Source organism: Carettochelys insculpta, chromosome 18 (assembly GCF_033958435.1).
Source record: "Carettochelys insculpta isolate YL-2023 chromosome 18, ASM3395843v1, whole genome shotgun sequence".
In the NCBI taxonomy this organism is placed as follows: Eukaryota; Metazoa; Chordata; order Testudines; family Carettochelyidae; genus Carettochelys; species Carettochelys insculpta.
The window spans coordinates 32,335,460-32,351,315 of NC_134154.1; the positions used below are offsets into that span (position 1 = coordinate 32,335,460).

The following is a 15,856-nucleotide window of genomic DNA, read 5'->3' on the forward strand; positions in this document are numbered from 1 at the left end:
TTGTTTTTAACTAATGTGCAATTAAACTAAATGTTGATCTCATGACCTTGTTTTGCATTTGTTTATTATAATCCTTATTTGCATCTACTTTTTCAGCTCCATATGTAAAACTCTTTTTAGGGGTTCCGCAGCATTCTTTCAAGTTTAAAAGGGTTCCATGGCCAAATAAAATTGGGAAACACTGGACTTGACAATCCTGCAGGAGCGGAGTGCCTCTGCAACTCCAAAAGAATGACATTCCCAGCTATACTAACCCCCAGTTTCACAGAGGGTTTGGATAACACCTTAGGTCATCAAAGCCAAATCCAAGTTACTAAAAATTTCCCTTATAGTCTTTCATTTATGGCAGTAAAACATTTACTCTGGAACGAACTGAATGCAAATTACTCACAATTCCAAAACAATATAATAATCTTCTGACTCAAAGAAGTTTTTTATCTTGATTAAGCAGGGCTACAAAAAGATGGAAACAATAAAAAGACAAACATTTTATAAAAATTAATATTACAAGAAAACATTACACAATAAAAATTTCAGGATGGTGTGCAATCCAAAGTATACTTGACAGAACACTATGCCAATATACATTTCTCTTTTTAAAAATGGGTATGAATTTCATATTAATCAAAGTGAGACTAATGTAACAGGTGGTCTGTTTAGTGAAGATGTGTTATGGAAGTAGCCCCCAAAAAACACTTCTCTCTATGAACCTCATACATAGTCTGAAACCCACTTACTCCCACATACCTCTGCCAATGCAAGTCTACCTAGCTGACTACACTGTTTCATGGCACTTGATTTCCTGTTCTGTGAGGGGCTTACAAACAGCAAAAAAGAAATTTAAAAAACACAGAAGAAAGGATAAATCCACTAAAAGTGCCAGAGGTACAGGGCTTAATTTGCTCAATTGCAAACTGATTGTATGTTTAAGATATTTGGAAGCATACTACTCTTGTGGGATTATTACTTAAATCAATAGAAAGTTTCAAGCAATGCTTCTGGAATTAACTCAGGTCTGAAGATTCCCACACTGGATGTCCTAATTCACTAGACAGAGATAGGTCAACAGGCAGACCACAAGCCTAATCCGTACCACTCAGATATTTTTAAATGACCCAAAAGTCTTTTATTGGCTTGGGTTTGGTTTTGTTTTTAATTATTTTCAATAGTCTGGATCTTGACTATGCTTTGACAAAAAAAAAAAAAAAAAGACTATCCTGGATTAGGGCCTCTGTCCAGAAGCTGTTTCAACCACACGGTTCTCTAGAGATTTGGTATAGAATAAAGATAAGTCAGCAAATTTGGCCACACAGCAACATTCACCGAAAGATGTATTAAGCAAAGTCTTACTGTCTGATGCAGTGTTTCAGAAACCAAGCAAAGAAAATTTCAATCCAAATTTCAATTTCAAAGATAAAGTTACGGAAAAGTTACAAGAAGCCTGGGAAGATAAGGTAGACCACAAAGTGTTTTGTAACCTTAGCTACAACAGGCACAATAAGTGGCCATAATTACTCAACCAGGAAAAGATAAAATTAAAATTAAGAATCTGTTCCTCTAAATTGTAATTGCATTAGTTACAAGAAGTAACCCCAAAAGAAGGAGCGCAAGCAAGAAAATCATAATACAAATTAAAAGATAAATCAGATTTTAAGATCATACTCACATGATCTATTTTCTTCAAAATCTCAATTTCCGTATTAACATTAAAAGCTGGATCCTATTTAAAACAGAACTTAAGTGTCAGACAGACCAAGCAGTAATATTTATACAAAGACTTTTGTAACCATGTATGTATAAAAACATAACGTACATTTGTTTCATACTAATAATTTAATGATAGTTACTATGTAAATAGAGATCACCAGGAAAACAAAAAAAGTTTCAATAAAAATGGAAGAAAAATCCTTAATTTGAAATCTTCCATGGAAAATGTTCATGTATTTGACAAAAAACAAGAAGTCTAGTATCTCAGGCCAAAACTACTCTCCCTATCAAAATGCTGCCATGGTACCTCCTGGGAGTTGCACTTTGGATACTTCAAGTTTGCATTTTCCTTATGACTGGGCTCCCATGACAAACTATATATTTCACAATGCAACATGGTCTCAGCTCTTGATAATCATGGAAGATGTAATCTACTGAATTCTTTCTATGCACCCCATAACCAAGGAGCCCTTGGCAAGTAAATGATCAAGATTTATAGAAAGAAAAACAACGATAAACACAACAGAAACAAAGAAGCCTTTGAAGTGCTATGAAAAGAGATTATCATCAGACAAGCAACTGTAATAGGATGACGGGCAGAGTGGGAAAGGAGATGGTGTTTCAGTAAACATGGTAGCTAACTGGCTACTCTCATGTCAGAGAAACATTACCCGAAGAGCACAGCTGTACGAATCTTATTGTCATGCACTAAATACAAAGGCTATCATCCGGGCTAGTAAGATAATAAGCACCTGGCAACATGACCAAAACCAGGAAGAAAACCGATAGCTGTGGCTAGTTTGAGATGCACTGTGTCAGGAAGAGAGGACTGAAAGGACAAGAGTGGAAGGAACTGCAGGCCCAGGTCTCTGAAGTGGGATTTTCTATTTTAAATCCCTCTCTTCTTGGGTGTACAAGATGTGATCTTTGTACACTTCTTATAACTCTACAACAAATAAATTTTCACGGAAGCTTTTCTTGATGGTTTCAATAAACTGTGATTTAAAATGCTTTTGTATCTTAGGCAGTTTCTGGAAAAACTCACTAGAGTCTGTCCCAACAAAAGGTGAAAGATCCTTCCATCTCAGAGGAGGGGTAACAAAAGAGGTCCGTATCTTGCCATAATAAACAACAATCTGAACTAGACTATTCACTAATCTTAATTGTTTAACACATTTAATTCCTTACAAATGGTATGGTTTGATTTATTTTTAAATATACATAAAGCTTCACACATTACAAAAATACAGCTGAATTCAGAAAACCTTAAATTACATCAACAAACATAATGTTCATAAAAGATTACCAAATACTTCAGAACAACTACAAGATGACCAAAAAACATATACTTACTGTCTCTCTCACAGCACTTGTTATGAATCTTCGTTTATTGATTATCTTTATAGCAACTTTGTTACACGTGGTCCTCTCAAATGCCAACTTAACCTCTCCACAGGCACCACTAATATAAAAATTCAGTTATGTTAAAGCTTGCAAGTACTTTTCAATATGGGGGTGATAAATAAAAACAGAAAAAACAGGTGTTTGCTACCTGACAGTACAATGTTGCCATCGCCTAACCCCCTGAATGCAGCAGGCTGGCTGCACAGTATTTAAGATATATAAGTAGTAGGCACATCAGATTAGTATAGATGCTGGTAGCCCCCAATGTCCTAATACAGAAATCAAAATACATTCAAAACTCCAAAATGAAAGCTACTGAGAGAATACTAAGGACAAGCATTGCTGGCATTTCAGCTGCACAAATGGCTAGAAACACAACCACTTCTCAAGCAGTAACACAAGCATTTTGCTTACGCTCACAAAACCACCAGCACTCAATAACATAGCCCACTGTTAAAGACATCATATGTAAAGTCCTACACCACAAAGTGGCACAACTCTGAGAAATTTGTTTTAAACATTATGAAACTATAGGAGGAAATCCAGACTGCCACTAAACTATTTCAAACCTGACTTTCTGTTTCTAAACTGTGAGTACCCACTCATAAATTTGAGTTTCACAATTAAAAGTATGTTTTAAACTCAGGTCAATTAGCAGCATAAAGCCCAAACCTGGCTATTGTAAGGAAAATAAGGTCGACCTGCATACCATAATTCAGAGTTCCATCTGTAACTGTTTTCATCATTCAGAGCTGAAATCAAGCAAATTGGCAGCTATAACACCAGCTATCCAAGGAGCCTGTACGTGGATGGCCAAGCAGTGGAATAAGAGATATCAAAGTTACAGACTGCGAATGAAAGAACAAACCTACTAAATTTAAGATTTGCTGCCAGTCCTGTTATCTAGCTGTTAACAAAGAAATGAAACACCTTGTATTTCATCTTTGCACATTCTGAACAGAAGTTACTTTACAAACAGATTTCTGAAATAGAAACTTACTTTCAAGAGTATCATATTTCAAATAAGCAGTGACTGACTTCTTACAAGAGCAGCAACTGAAAAGAGGACTTCACAGTGAAAAATTAATTTGTTCTATTAACATCTCAAAAATTTTATGAGGGAGAACTCTACAGAAAAACTCCCGTCCATCACCGATGCTAATTTTTTTCTAATAACCTCCACAAAACAAACTTCAACAAGGCCTTCAAATCCTACCTTGTCCTTCTAACAGCTTTATATGCCTGTGTAAGTGCTCCCTGTAAAGCAGAAGGAAACTACAGTGAAGGAATGATTAAAAAAAATCACCTCAGGAACCATATTTTCACACAAACACACACACAAAACCCATGTTAGCCCATTTCCCTTATACACTCATCTTGATGTAAACACTGTGGAACGCAGGCAAACACCCAGATTCTCTCCTGCAAAGAGAGACTGCCCCAGCTGGGTGCATTATGGACCAAATTACAGCTACCTGATTCTTACAGTATATTACTAATGTTTTAAAAAGTCACAGGGACCATTGTGATCACAAACCTCCAGAATCACAGAGCTGGAAGGGACCTCAGGAGGTCATCTAGTCCAGCCCCCTGCTTCAAGCAGGATCAACCCTCACTAAGACATCCCAGCCAGGACCTTGTCCAGTCGGGACTTAAAAACCTCAAGGGATGGAGAATCCACCACCTCTGTAGGCAACGCATTCCAATGCTTCACCATCCACCTGGTGAAGCAGTTTTTCCTAATATCTAACCTACACCTCTCCCTCTTCAACTTCAGACTATTACTCCTTGTTCTGCCATCTGACACCACTGAAAACAGTTTCTCACCCTCCTTTTTGAGCTCCCCTTCAGGAAGTTGAAGGCCGCTATTAAATCACCTCTAAGTCTTCTTTTCTGTAAACTAAACAAGCCCAAATCCCTCAGCCTATCCTCATCGGTCTTGTGCTCCAGACCCTTAATCATTTTTGTTACCCTTCGCTGAACCTGCTCCAGCAAATCCACATCCTTTTTATACTGGGGGGCCCAAAACTGGACACAATATTCCAGATGTGGCCTCACCAGTGCCAAATTGAGGGGAACAACCACTTCTCTAGATCTGCTCTAAATGCTCCTCCTAATGCACCCTAGTATGCTGTTAGCCTTCTTGGCTACAAGGGCACACTGTTTACTCATATCTAGCCATTCATCCACCATAACCGCTAGGTCCCTTTCCATCGTACTGCTGCCGAGCCAGTCGGTCCCCAGCCTGTAACAATCCTTGGGAGTCTTCCGCCCCAGGGGCAGGACTCTACACTTCTCCTTATTGAACCGCATCAGATTTCTTTTGGCCCAGTCCTCCAATTTATCCAGGTCCCTCTGGATTCTCTCTCTACCCTCCAACGAATCTACCTCTCCCCCTAGTTTTGTGTTATCCGCAAACTTGCTGAGGGTGCAATCCAGTCCCTCATCCACGTCATTAATAAAGATGTTGAATAACACCGGCCCCAGAACTGAGCCTTGCAGCACTCCGCTTGAAACAGACCGCCATCCAGATATTGAGCCACTGACCACTACCCGTTGGGCCCAACCATCAAGCCAGCTTTCTATCCATTTTATAAGCCAAGGATCCAATCCATATTTCCTTAACTTATGGACAAGAATGTTGTGGGAGACCGCATGGAAAGCCTTGCTGAAGTCAAGGTATATCACATCCACTGACTTCCCCATGTCCACAGAGCTTGTTACCTCGTCATAGAAGCTAATCAGAGTAGTCAGGCAGGACTTGCCCCTGGTGAATCCATGTTGGCTACTTTTGATCACTTTCCCCTCTTCCAAGTGCTCCAAAATAGATTCCTTGAGGATTCCCTCCATTATTTTCCCAGGGATTGAGGTAAGGCTGACAGGTCTATAGTTCCCTGTATTGTCCTTCTTTCCTTTTTTAAAGATGGGCACTACATTTGCCTTCTTCCAGTCATCCGGTATCTCCCCCGATCTCCAAGAGTCTTCAAGGATAATGGCCAAAGGTTCAGCAATGACCTCTGCCAATTCCCTCAGTACCCTGGGGTGCATTAAATCCAGACCCATGGACTTGTGCACATCTAGTTTTTCTAGATAGCTCAGAACTTGTTCCTTCCCCACAGATGCCTGCCCTCCACCTTCCCATACTGCATTGTCTAGGACCGTCATGTGGAAGTTGACTTGGTCTGTGAAGACTGAGGCAAAAAAAGCATTGAGTACTTCAGCTTTTCCTGCATCATCTGTCACTAGGTTACCTCCCTCATCCAGTAATGGCCCCACACCTTCTCTGATAACCTATTTATTGTTCGTATGCCTGTAGAAACCCTTCTTGTTACTCTTCACATTCCTTGCCAGCTGCAGTTCCAATTGTGCTTTTGCTTTCCTGATTACTGCCCGGCATTCTCCAGCCGTATGCTTATACTCCTCCTCAGTCAACTGTCCACGTTTCCATTTCTTGTATGCATCCTTTTTGAATTTAAGCTGACTAAGGATTTCCCTGTTAAGCCAAGTTGGTTGCCTTCCATGTTTGTATTTCTTACTACACAGCAGGATTGTTTGTTCCTTTGCCTTCAGTAAGACTTCTTTAAAATACTGCCAGCTCTCTTCAACTCTTTTCCCCTTCATCTTCGTCTCCCAAGGGATCCTGCTCATCCGGTCTCTCAGGAAGTCAAAGTCTGCTCTTCCGAAATCAAGGGTCTGTATGTTACTGCTCACCTTTCTTCCTTTTGTCCGGATCCTGAAATCTACGATCTCATGGTCACTGCAGCCCAGGTTCCCTCCCACTTCTATTTCTTCTACTAGTTCTTCCCTGTTTGTGAGCAGCAGGTCAAGTTGCGCATGGCCCCTGGTCAGTTCCTTCAGCACTTGTACCAAGAAGTTATCCCCAGCATTCTCCAAAAACTTTCTGGATTGTCTGCGTGCTGATGTATTGGTCTCCCAACAAATGTCTGGATGATTAAAGTCTCCTATGAGAACCAGGGCCTGTGATTTGGAAGCTTCACTTAGCTGCCTGAAGAAAGCCTCATCTATCTCCTCTCCCTGATCTGGCGGTCTATAACAGACACCAATTACAACATCACCTCTGTTACTTCCACCTCTAAGCTTAATCCAAAGACATTCAACTGGATTTTCTCCCTCCTCATACTGGAGCTCTGAGCAATCATATTGCTCCCTCACACAGAGGGCAACTCCTCCTCCTTTGCTCCCATCTGTCCTTCCTAAACAATTTATAACCTTCCATGACCGTGCTCCAGTTATGCGACTCGTCCCACCAAGTCTCCGTTATTCCAAGCACCTCATACTTGTGTGACTGTGCCAGGGCCTCTAATTCTTCCTGTTTGTTCCCCAGGCTTCTGGCATTAGTGTACAAGCATCTTAGAGAAGGGGCCGATTGGCCCACTTTCTCCTCTTCACCCAGGAAACCCACTTGATTGTTCCCTTCTCCTTCCCCACTTACCTCCGGGCTTGTGTCACCTTCCCCCAACAAACCTAGTTTAAAGCCCTCCTCAGTAGGTTTGCAAGCCTGCCCGCAAAGATGCTCTTTCCTCTTTTAGTGAGGTGGACCCCGTCTCTTCTCAGAAATCCCTGTTCACGAAACAGAATCCCATGGTCAAAGAAACCAAATCCTTCCCTGCTAACCACCTACGCAACCACGCATTTACCTCTGTGATTCGACAATCCCTACGCGGACCCCTTCCTTACACAGGGAGGATAGACGAGAAGACCACCTGTGCTCCATATTCCTTGATCTTTCTCCCTAGGGTTACATAACCTGCCGTGATCTCGTCAAAGTTGTTGTTGGCTATATCATAGGTTCCTACGTGAAGAAGTAGGAAGGGGTAATAGTCTACAGGTTTAAGAATTTTTGGTAGCGACTCTGTAATATCCCGAATTCTAGCTCCAGAGAAGCAGCAAACTTGCCGGGATTCGAGGTCCGGGCGGCAGATGGATGACTCCGTCCCTCTTAGGAGAGAGTCCCCGACCACCACCACTCATCTTTTCCTCTTAGGGGTGGTGGTCATAGAACTCCCATCCCTAAGACTGCGCATCCCATGCCTTCTAAACCGTGGGGACTCTTTCACATACAATCCCTGGGAGGTATCAGCCCCAATTATCTCCACCGTATCACCTGTGAAGAGAGACTGAAAGCGGTTACTTAACTCCACTGGAACTGAAGAGACTTGAACTGGTTTTCTCCTCCTGGAGGTAACATGCTTCCAGTTCTCCTCCTTGTTTTGGGTAGCCCACTGTTCCTGCAGTATTATCTGTTGCATTCTATCCAGAAAGTCTTCACCCCCTCTGATAGACCTGAGGATTGATATTTGTGCCTCAAGTCCTTTAACCTTCTCTTCTAAAATGGCTACCAGCTTACACTTGGCACATAGAAAATCCTTTCTATCATTCGGGAAGAAGACAAACATGGCACACGACATGCAGGTCACAACAACAGACCCTCTCACCAGCCGTATCACTCTCCATTTTTTCCCTTTTCAGAGATCCCTTATTTGTTTCTAGTGCCGCCTTGAAGGGCACAAGAGAAACACCGTACAAGACAGGTGAAAAAAGGTATGGGGCTCCTCCCGAAGGCAAACTCCCAAGCAAACTCCCTGTTAGCTGCTCCTGTTTGCTACTCACAGGGTTTGCTGGGGCTGCCTTCTTACAGAGCTGCTAGCTGGTTAGGCCCGGCTCAGAGCCTTTGCCTCCAATCTAATCAGCCCTTGAAGGCCCACCTGGAAGGAAGCTCTCCCAATTCTTAACTTGCAAACTTGCCAAACACGCTTTCCAACTGCCCCTCTCTGCAAAACAGATGCTCAGGCACACAGGCAGCTATGCAAAATGCCCCTCACTGCAAAATGAAACAAATGCACAGACACCACAGCCAGAAATTCAACCCACCAGCTCACAATGCAGCCCCCCAAATGCCACACTCACCTGAGCTCCTCTAGGATGCTTTCCCAGACAAACTCCCTGTTAGCTGCTCCTGTTCGCTGCATAGTCTCTCCTGCATAAGCACTACAATTCATCTAACTTAGAGAGTCTGATGAGGCTATGGTCTTCTCTAATGGAAAATAAGTTGTGAATTGACAAATTCAGGTGTACTCCACCCAACTTCTTCCCACTCTGACAGCATGTATCAGGGCTGCTACCAAAGGAGAGAGCTACACTGATTTATGCCACATGAAAATTGCACTACATCAAGGGAATTCTCAGCTGCCATGAAGGCCAGATTTCACTAAATGGCAAAAAGCGGCTGGGAGAGAGTAAAATAATCTGGGCCCTTTGTCCTTTACTCGTCCATAAAGCACCATTTTTGCATCACCATAGCACCTCGTTACTGAAACAGCACTAACATAATAGCAAACAGTTTATGCCAGTTACTAGTCAATCATCATCCACACACATCTAAAGGAAGTTTAGTTAAATTGAATATTTTAGTAAGTACAGTATGGTGCTTACCTTCCCAAAGTCTTTGACATGATATATTTCTCTCTGAATTCTCTAGGATACCCCGACTGATCATCGACCATAAGATCAGAAAATACAAACACTGAGAAAATGAGTGGAGATAATTTTTTGTTACGAACACCAAAGACTTTGTTACAAGGAGTAACTACTATTCCAAATTTTTAGTATTCAACAACATGACTAAGAAAGTTCTATAGGTTAGAAGAAAACCTGTATAGATGTAAATATATAAGCAACAAAAAATTATATGAAAACCCAGTTACCTACCTTTCTGAATGTGTTGTTTTTCAAGATGTGTTGCGCATGCCCACTTCAATGCAGGGCATAAATGCTCTATGTACAGATGTTGGAAATTTTTGTCTGACAGTGGCACCCATTAGTGGAGAACCCTCTGCTACCACATGATATTTCACACTGGTATAAAAGAGCAAATCCACCCCAACCCCTCTCAGCTTCTTCATACGGGACACACTCCAATGTGGAATAGACACATACAACTCATCTCAAAGAACAGCAGCAACAGAAAAGCAGGTATTATCTGTTTTCTTTGAATGATTGCACCAACAGGAAATGGCATAATGAGAAGAATGTAGACCAAACACTAGGAGGCTGCTTTACAAATGTTTACAATCTGTACTTGCATGAAGAGTCCTGAAGGGGTGCCTGCGCTCTGGCAGAATGTGCCAACCCTCTAGCTGCCAGGATTGCATTAGGCAGCACAAATGAATACACAAAAAGATCCAAAATGAGATTTCCTGAAAGCTAAAGCCCTTCTCACATCCCAGGACTGAAGCTTTTCCTCATTCCTCTGCACATGGGATTTTGGAAGGAACACAGGTCATTAGAATGCTTGGTTAACATGAAAATTAGAGACTATTTCAGTAAATAGTCAGAGACAGAGAGGTTATTCTTATGGAAAACTCTAAGAGGTCTCTGACACCTAAGCTCTCGACTCTCCCTTCTGGCTGAGGAAGCCACCACCAGAAAGGGAAATGTTTCTGTCATGGAAAGGTGAAGGAGGAAGCAAAGTGTCAGTGGCTCAAAGTGGGGTTCCCAATTAATTTTGCTAGAATTAAGTTCAGATCCCAAGGAGGAAGGGGGACTTCAATGGGGAGGTATAATCCGACCAAGCCTTTTAGGTGTCTGAAAAAAGGAATCTATATCCACCAAGACATGAGGGCTTAAACAGACATTATATACACACACAGGCTGCGTATACACTATGAGATAAATTCAATTTTTAATAAATTCCATTATTTAACCTCAATATTATGAATTCGAATTAAGTGTCTACAGAGCTTCTTGAAATTCGACCCACCTTTATTCTGTATCGAGTCTCCACATCCCCATTGTCCTGTGCAACAGCGTGAGCAGTGCATTGTGGGTACCTATCCCACAGTGCCTTAGCCCCGGCTGCTTCACATTTGAATCCCAGAATTCCAAGCATCAGGAACTGCATGAAAAATGAACTGAAGGTGGCACCATTTCCTGCTGCAGCGTTCCGGCGCAAGCATGGATCCCCAAACACTCCTACTGATAGCACACATCATTTCAGCAACACCACAATGGCTCTCACGCAATTTCTCCTTCACTTAAAAAGCTCCACGATGGTTGGGTATCACAATGAGGATGATGCCGCTGCTGACAGTTTGAAAGCGTGAATCTCCCAACTGTGGTCCAAGAGCTCAGCGGCTGGCTGCCATGAATGCATTGCTGACAGTGGAGCAGAGGTTCTGCACTCGTGAAACCAGCACACACTGGTGGAACCATATCTTTTTAGAGTCCTGGGACAACTAATTAACAGTGAAGAACTTTTGTATGCGCAAGTCCACTTTTATGGAACTCTGCAATGTGCTGGTGCTTGCCCTGAAATGTAGCAACACAAAAATGAGGCCAGCTTTAACGGTTTACAAGCGAGTGGCAACTGCACTGTGGACGTCTGCAACACCCAACAGGTCAGTGGCAAATCAGTTCGTGGTAGACAAATCTACAGCGGGGTCCGTGGTGATGGAGGTGGCCCATGCAATCTGTCAGCGTCGCCTAAGGAAGACTGTGACCCTTGGAGATGTACAGGCAACAGTGGATGGCTTTGCTGCCCGGGGGTTTCCTAACTGAGATGGGCAATAGATGGCACATACACCTCCAAGAAAAGAATACATCAGGAATGGTTCAATAAGAGCCAAGAAGAAATATGTTCAGCACTGGAAGTAAAGAGAAAAGCCTTTATTGAATGGCAAAATGGCCCCTCCTTAGCCTCCAAACGGGACCATTTCAAGCACCTTCAGAGCAAAACACAGAAAGGCCTCCGTCAGATACAAGAAAGCTGGTGGGAGAGCAAAGCCAAAGAAATTGAGCACTATGCTGAGACCCACAACTCAAAGATGTTCTCAAGTGCTATTAAGACTGTCTATGGACCTTCTAAACCAAGGACTACCCCACTGCTCTCATCAGATAACACAACGCTGGTCAAAGACAAAGAGGGCATCAACGAAAGATGGTGAGAACACTTTAGCAACCTCCTTAACAAACCATCGACCGTGAATAACAATGTCCTCAATGAAATTCCACAACAACTCGTCCTGACAGATCTTGACTTCCCACCCAATATAGATGAGATTAAGAAAGCTGTTAGCCAGATGAGTTCAGGAAAAGCTCCTGGAAAAGATGGGATACCAGCAGAGATATATAAAGTGGCAAGTCCAGCAGCACTAGCAGCGCTCCATAGCGTGATCATCAGCATCTGGCAGGGTGAAAACATACCACAGGACCTCCGCGATATCATTATTGTCTCCCTTTTCAAGAATAAAGGCAGTAAAGCAGAATGTGGAAACTACAGCGGCATATCTCTCCCCTCCGTTGGAGGGGAGATCATTGCCCGCATCATCTTGAACCGCCTAATAGCCAGTACTTCCGAGGCAAATCTACCTGAAAGTCAATGAGGTTTTCGACCTGGCTGGAACACAGCTGATATGGTGTTTGCTGTCAGACAAATACAAGAAAAGTGCATTGAACAGAACATGCACCTGTATGCTGTCTTCACAGATCTGACAAAGGCGTTTGGTACTGTCAACAGGGAAGCCCTTTGGACCATTCTAATACAACCTGGCTGCCCAAGAAAATTTGTCCAGATTATATGCCTTTTCCATGACGACATGACAGGCGAAGTACTGTCTGATGGAGCCACATTAGCCCCCTTCAACATCACCAACGGCATGAAACAAGGATGTGTTCTCGCTCCTGTCTTATTTAACCTGTTCTTTGCAGGCGTCCTTAACCATGCAATGAAAGATCTGGACCGAGGTGTATACTTGAAATACCGGCAAGATGGCTCAATTTTTGACCTCCGTCGCCTGAACGCAAAGACTCCTTTCTGAGGCACTCTTTGCTGATGACTGTGCCCTTATGGCTCATGCTGACAACTATCTTCAGCACATTGTCAACAAGTCTGCTGAGGCCTTGCAACTTTTCGGACTGCCTATCAGCCTCGGAAAGACAGAAGTTCTCCATCAACCTGCACCTGGATCAAATGCTCCTGTCCCGAGTATCTTCATTGACGGCACTCAGCTTAAAGTAGTGGAGAACTTTAAATACCTGGGTAGGGTCATATCCAGTGATGGATCACTGGACAACGAGATCAACGTGCGAATATCCAAAGCAAGCCAGGCAATTGGCTGTCTGCATGTCAAAGTTCTAAACCACCATAACGCATCTCGAAGAACCATCTTTACTACGGTGAGTAACTTCTCTTTCTTCCTCAAGCGTCCCCGTGGGTGCTCCACGATAGGTGACTACCCAGCAGTAACCCAAGAAAGGAGGTGGGTAATCGGGTTATGTGCAGCTTGCCCCCGAAAGGACCGCTGTCGAGAGGCGGGTATCCTCTTGGAATACCCGGTGTAGGGCATAATGCTTGGCGAAGGTGTCATAGGATGACCAGGTCGCCGCTCTGCAGATGTCTTTTACCGCGATGCCCTTGAAAAAGGCTGTTGATGCCGCCACCGCCCGGGTGGAATGAGCCCTAGGCGGGGCCAGTAAAGGAGTTTTTCGAAGTTCGTAGCACATCTTTATGCAGGACACAATGCGCTTCGAGAGTCTCTGTGAAGAGAGACCCTCTCCTTTTGACCTGGGAGCGAGAGAAACTAAGAGTCTGTCCATTTTCCAGAAGGACTTAGTTCTGTCTATGTAGAAGGCCAACGCCCTCCTCACGTCCAGGAGGTGCAGGCGTGCCTCCTTGTTGGAGCTATGAGGCTTTGGGTAAAACTATAGGTTCGTTAACATGGAACTCTGAAGAAACTTTCGGAACAAAGGCTGGGTGCAGCTGTAAGGTTACAGCCTCCTTTGAGAATACCGTGCAGAGCAGCGTTGCCATAACTGCTGCGAGCTCACTCACCCTGCGAGCTGACGTGATTGCAAGAAGGAAGGTTGTCTTTATCGTAAGATGATGGAGGGAAACTGTGGCTAAGGGTTCAAACGGTGGTCCCGTTAGCGCGCTGAGCACCAGGTCCAAGCTCCACGATGGTGGAAGCGGTTTCCGAGAGGGGTACAGGTTTACCAGCCCCTTCAGGAACCTGGTAACAATAGGATGGGCAAATACCGTGGGCCCTTCCTCTTCATGCCGAAAAGCCGATATAGCGGCGAGATGGACCTTGAACGATGAGAGGGAGAGCCCGCCTCTCTTGAGGTCCAGTAAGTATTCTAGTATGACAGGTATAGGCACTTCAAGGGGAGCTAACTGCTTGGTGGAACACCATGCAGTGAATCGAGTCCATTTCTGTTTGTACGTCTTCCTGGTGGAGATCCTTCGGCTACTTTCCAGGACTTGTTGTACTCCCTCCGTACATGTACTTTCTAGGGAGCTGAGCCATGGATTAACCATGCTTGTAGGCGCAGGCCTCGGGGGTGTGGATGCACTATGGACCCCTGGGCCTGCGTAAGTAGGTCCGGCGCTACCGGAAGGGGAAGCGGTGGATGATCCAACATGCGGAGAAGCAAGGGGAACCATTGCTGTCGATCCCATGTTGGGACCACTAGGATCATGCAGGCTCTCTCCCTCCTGGCTTTCTGCAGGACCTTGTGGATGAGAACCGTGGGGGAGAACGCGTAAAGCAGTGGGCCCTTCCACGAAATCGCGAACGCGTTCCCCAGGGACCCCCGCCCCAGTCCTGCCCTGGAGCAGTATTGGGGGCACTTCTTGTTGTGCTGAGTGGCAAACAGGTCTATCTGGGGAAACCCCCATGCATGAAAAATCAGTCGTAGCAGATCTGCCATTCGTGTGTGAGTGCGAAGTGCCTGCTCAGCTGGTCTGCCTTCACGTTTTGAGCGCCTGGTAAGTATGAGGCTTTCAACGTTATATTGTTGGCAATGCACCAGTTCCACAGCCGGACTGCTTCCACACATAAGGCATGGGATCGAGCTCCACCTTGTCGATTTATATAAAACATGGTGGAGATATTGTCTGTATTGATCCCGACTACCTTGCCTTGTATGTGGTCTTGAAAGTGTTTGCAGGCGTTCAACACCGCTCTGAGCTCCAGTATATTTATATGCAGTGACTGTTCCGTAGGGGACCATAGTCCTTGCGTCACCTTTTCGTCAATATGTGCTCCCCACCCTATGTGGGAGGCGTCGGTGGTGAGAAAAACAGAGATTTGTGGTTGGTGGAAGGGTACCCGTTAGCATGTTCTTGGAGTTTACCCACCATTGCAGGGATCTGCACACCTCTGTCTTGGGCGACACCACCCTGCGGACGGTATGGGATGCCGGCTTGTAAACGCTCGCCAGCCAATGTTGTAGGTTGCGCATATGCAATCTGGCATTCTGTACCACGAACGTTGCCGCTGCCATGTGGCCGAGCAGCTGCAAGCACATTAAAACCGGCACCGTGGGGCTGTATGTAATGACTTGTACCAGGGAACCGATGGCACGAAAGCGAGCGTCGGGTAGATAAACCCTCGATGTAATAGAATTTATGCGTGCCCCTATGAACTCTATGTCCTGTGTGGGGTCGATCTTTGACTTCGCAAGGTTGATGACCAGGCCCAGCGAAGAAAACATGTTTGTTGTTACGCGTATCATGCGTAGTACCTCCGCCTTCGAGGCCCCTTTCAGTAGGCAGTTGTCCAGATATGGGAATACAAATACCCCGTCTGTGCAGGTAGGCTGACACCACTGCCAGGTTCTTGGTAAAGACTCTGGGGGCCAAGGAGAGGCCGAATGGCAGAGCCTTGTATTGGAATTGTTCTTTGCCGATCATAAACTGGAGAAAATGTCTGTGAGCCGGGTGGAT

General features: G+C 44.3%; 1 protein-coding gene across 3 annotated transcripts in view; it reads right to left on the reverse strand.

Annotated features, from left to right (window-relative positions):
- Window positions 1–15,856, reverse strand: part of CHEK2 (checkpoint kinase 2) — a 55,187-nt gene that overhangs the window by 24,802 nt on the left and 14,529 nt on the right. For all 3 annotated transcript variants that reach the window (XR_012647991.1, XM_075012581.1, XM_075012580.1), the window contains exons 4-7: window positions 9,565–9,655; window positions 3,061–3,169; window positions 1,667–1,720; window positions 392–453 (exon numbers count right to left, since the gene is read on the reverse strand). Coding sequence is in view for 2 of the 3 variants with exons in the window: in XM_075012581.1 (XP_074868682.1) it covers window positions 392–453; window positions 1,667–1,720; window positions 3,061–3,169; window positions 9,565–9,655 (316 nt within the window). In the remaining variant the exon portion in view is untranslated. The remainder of the gene's footprint in view (window positions 1–391; window positions 454–1,666; window positions 1,721–3,060; window positions 3,170–9,564; window positions 9,656–15,856) is intronic.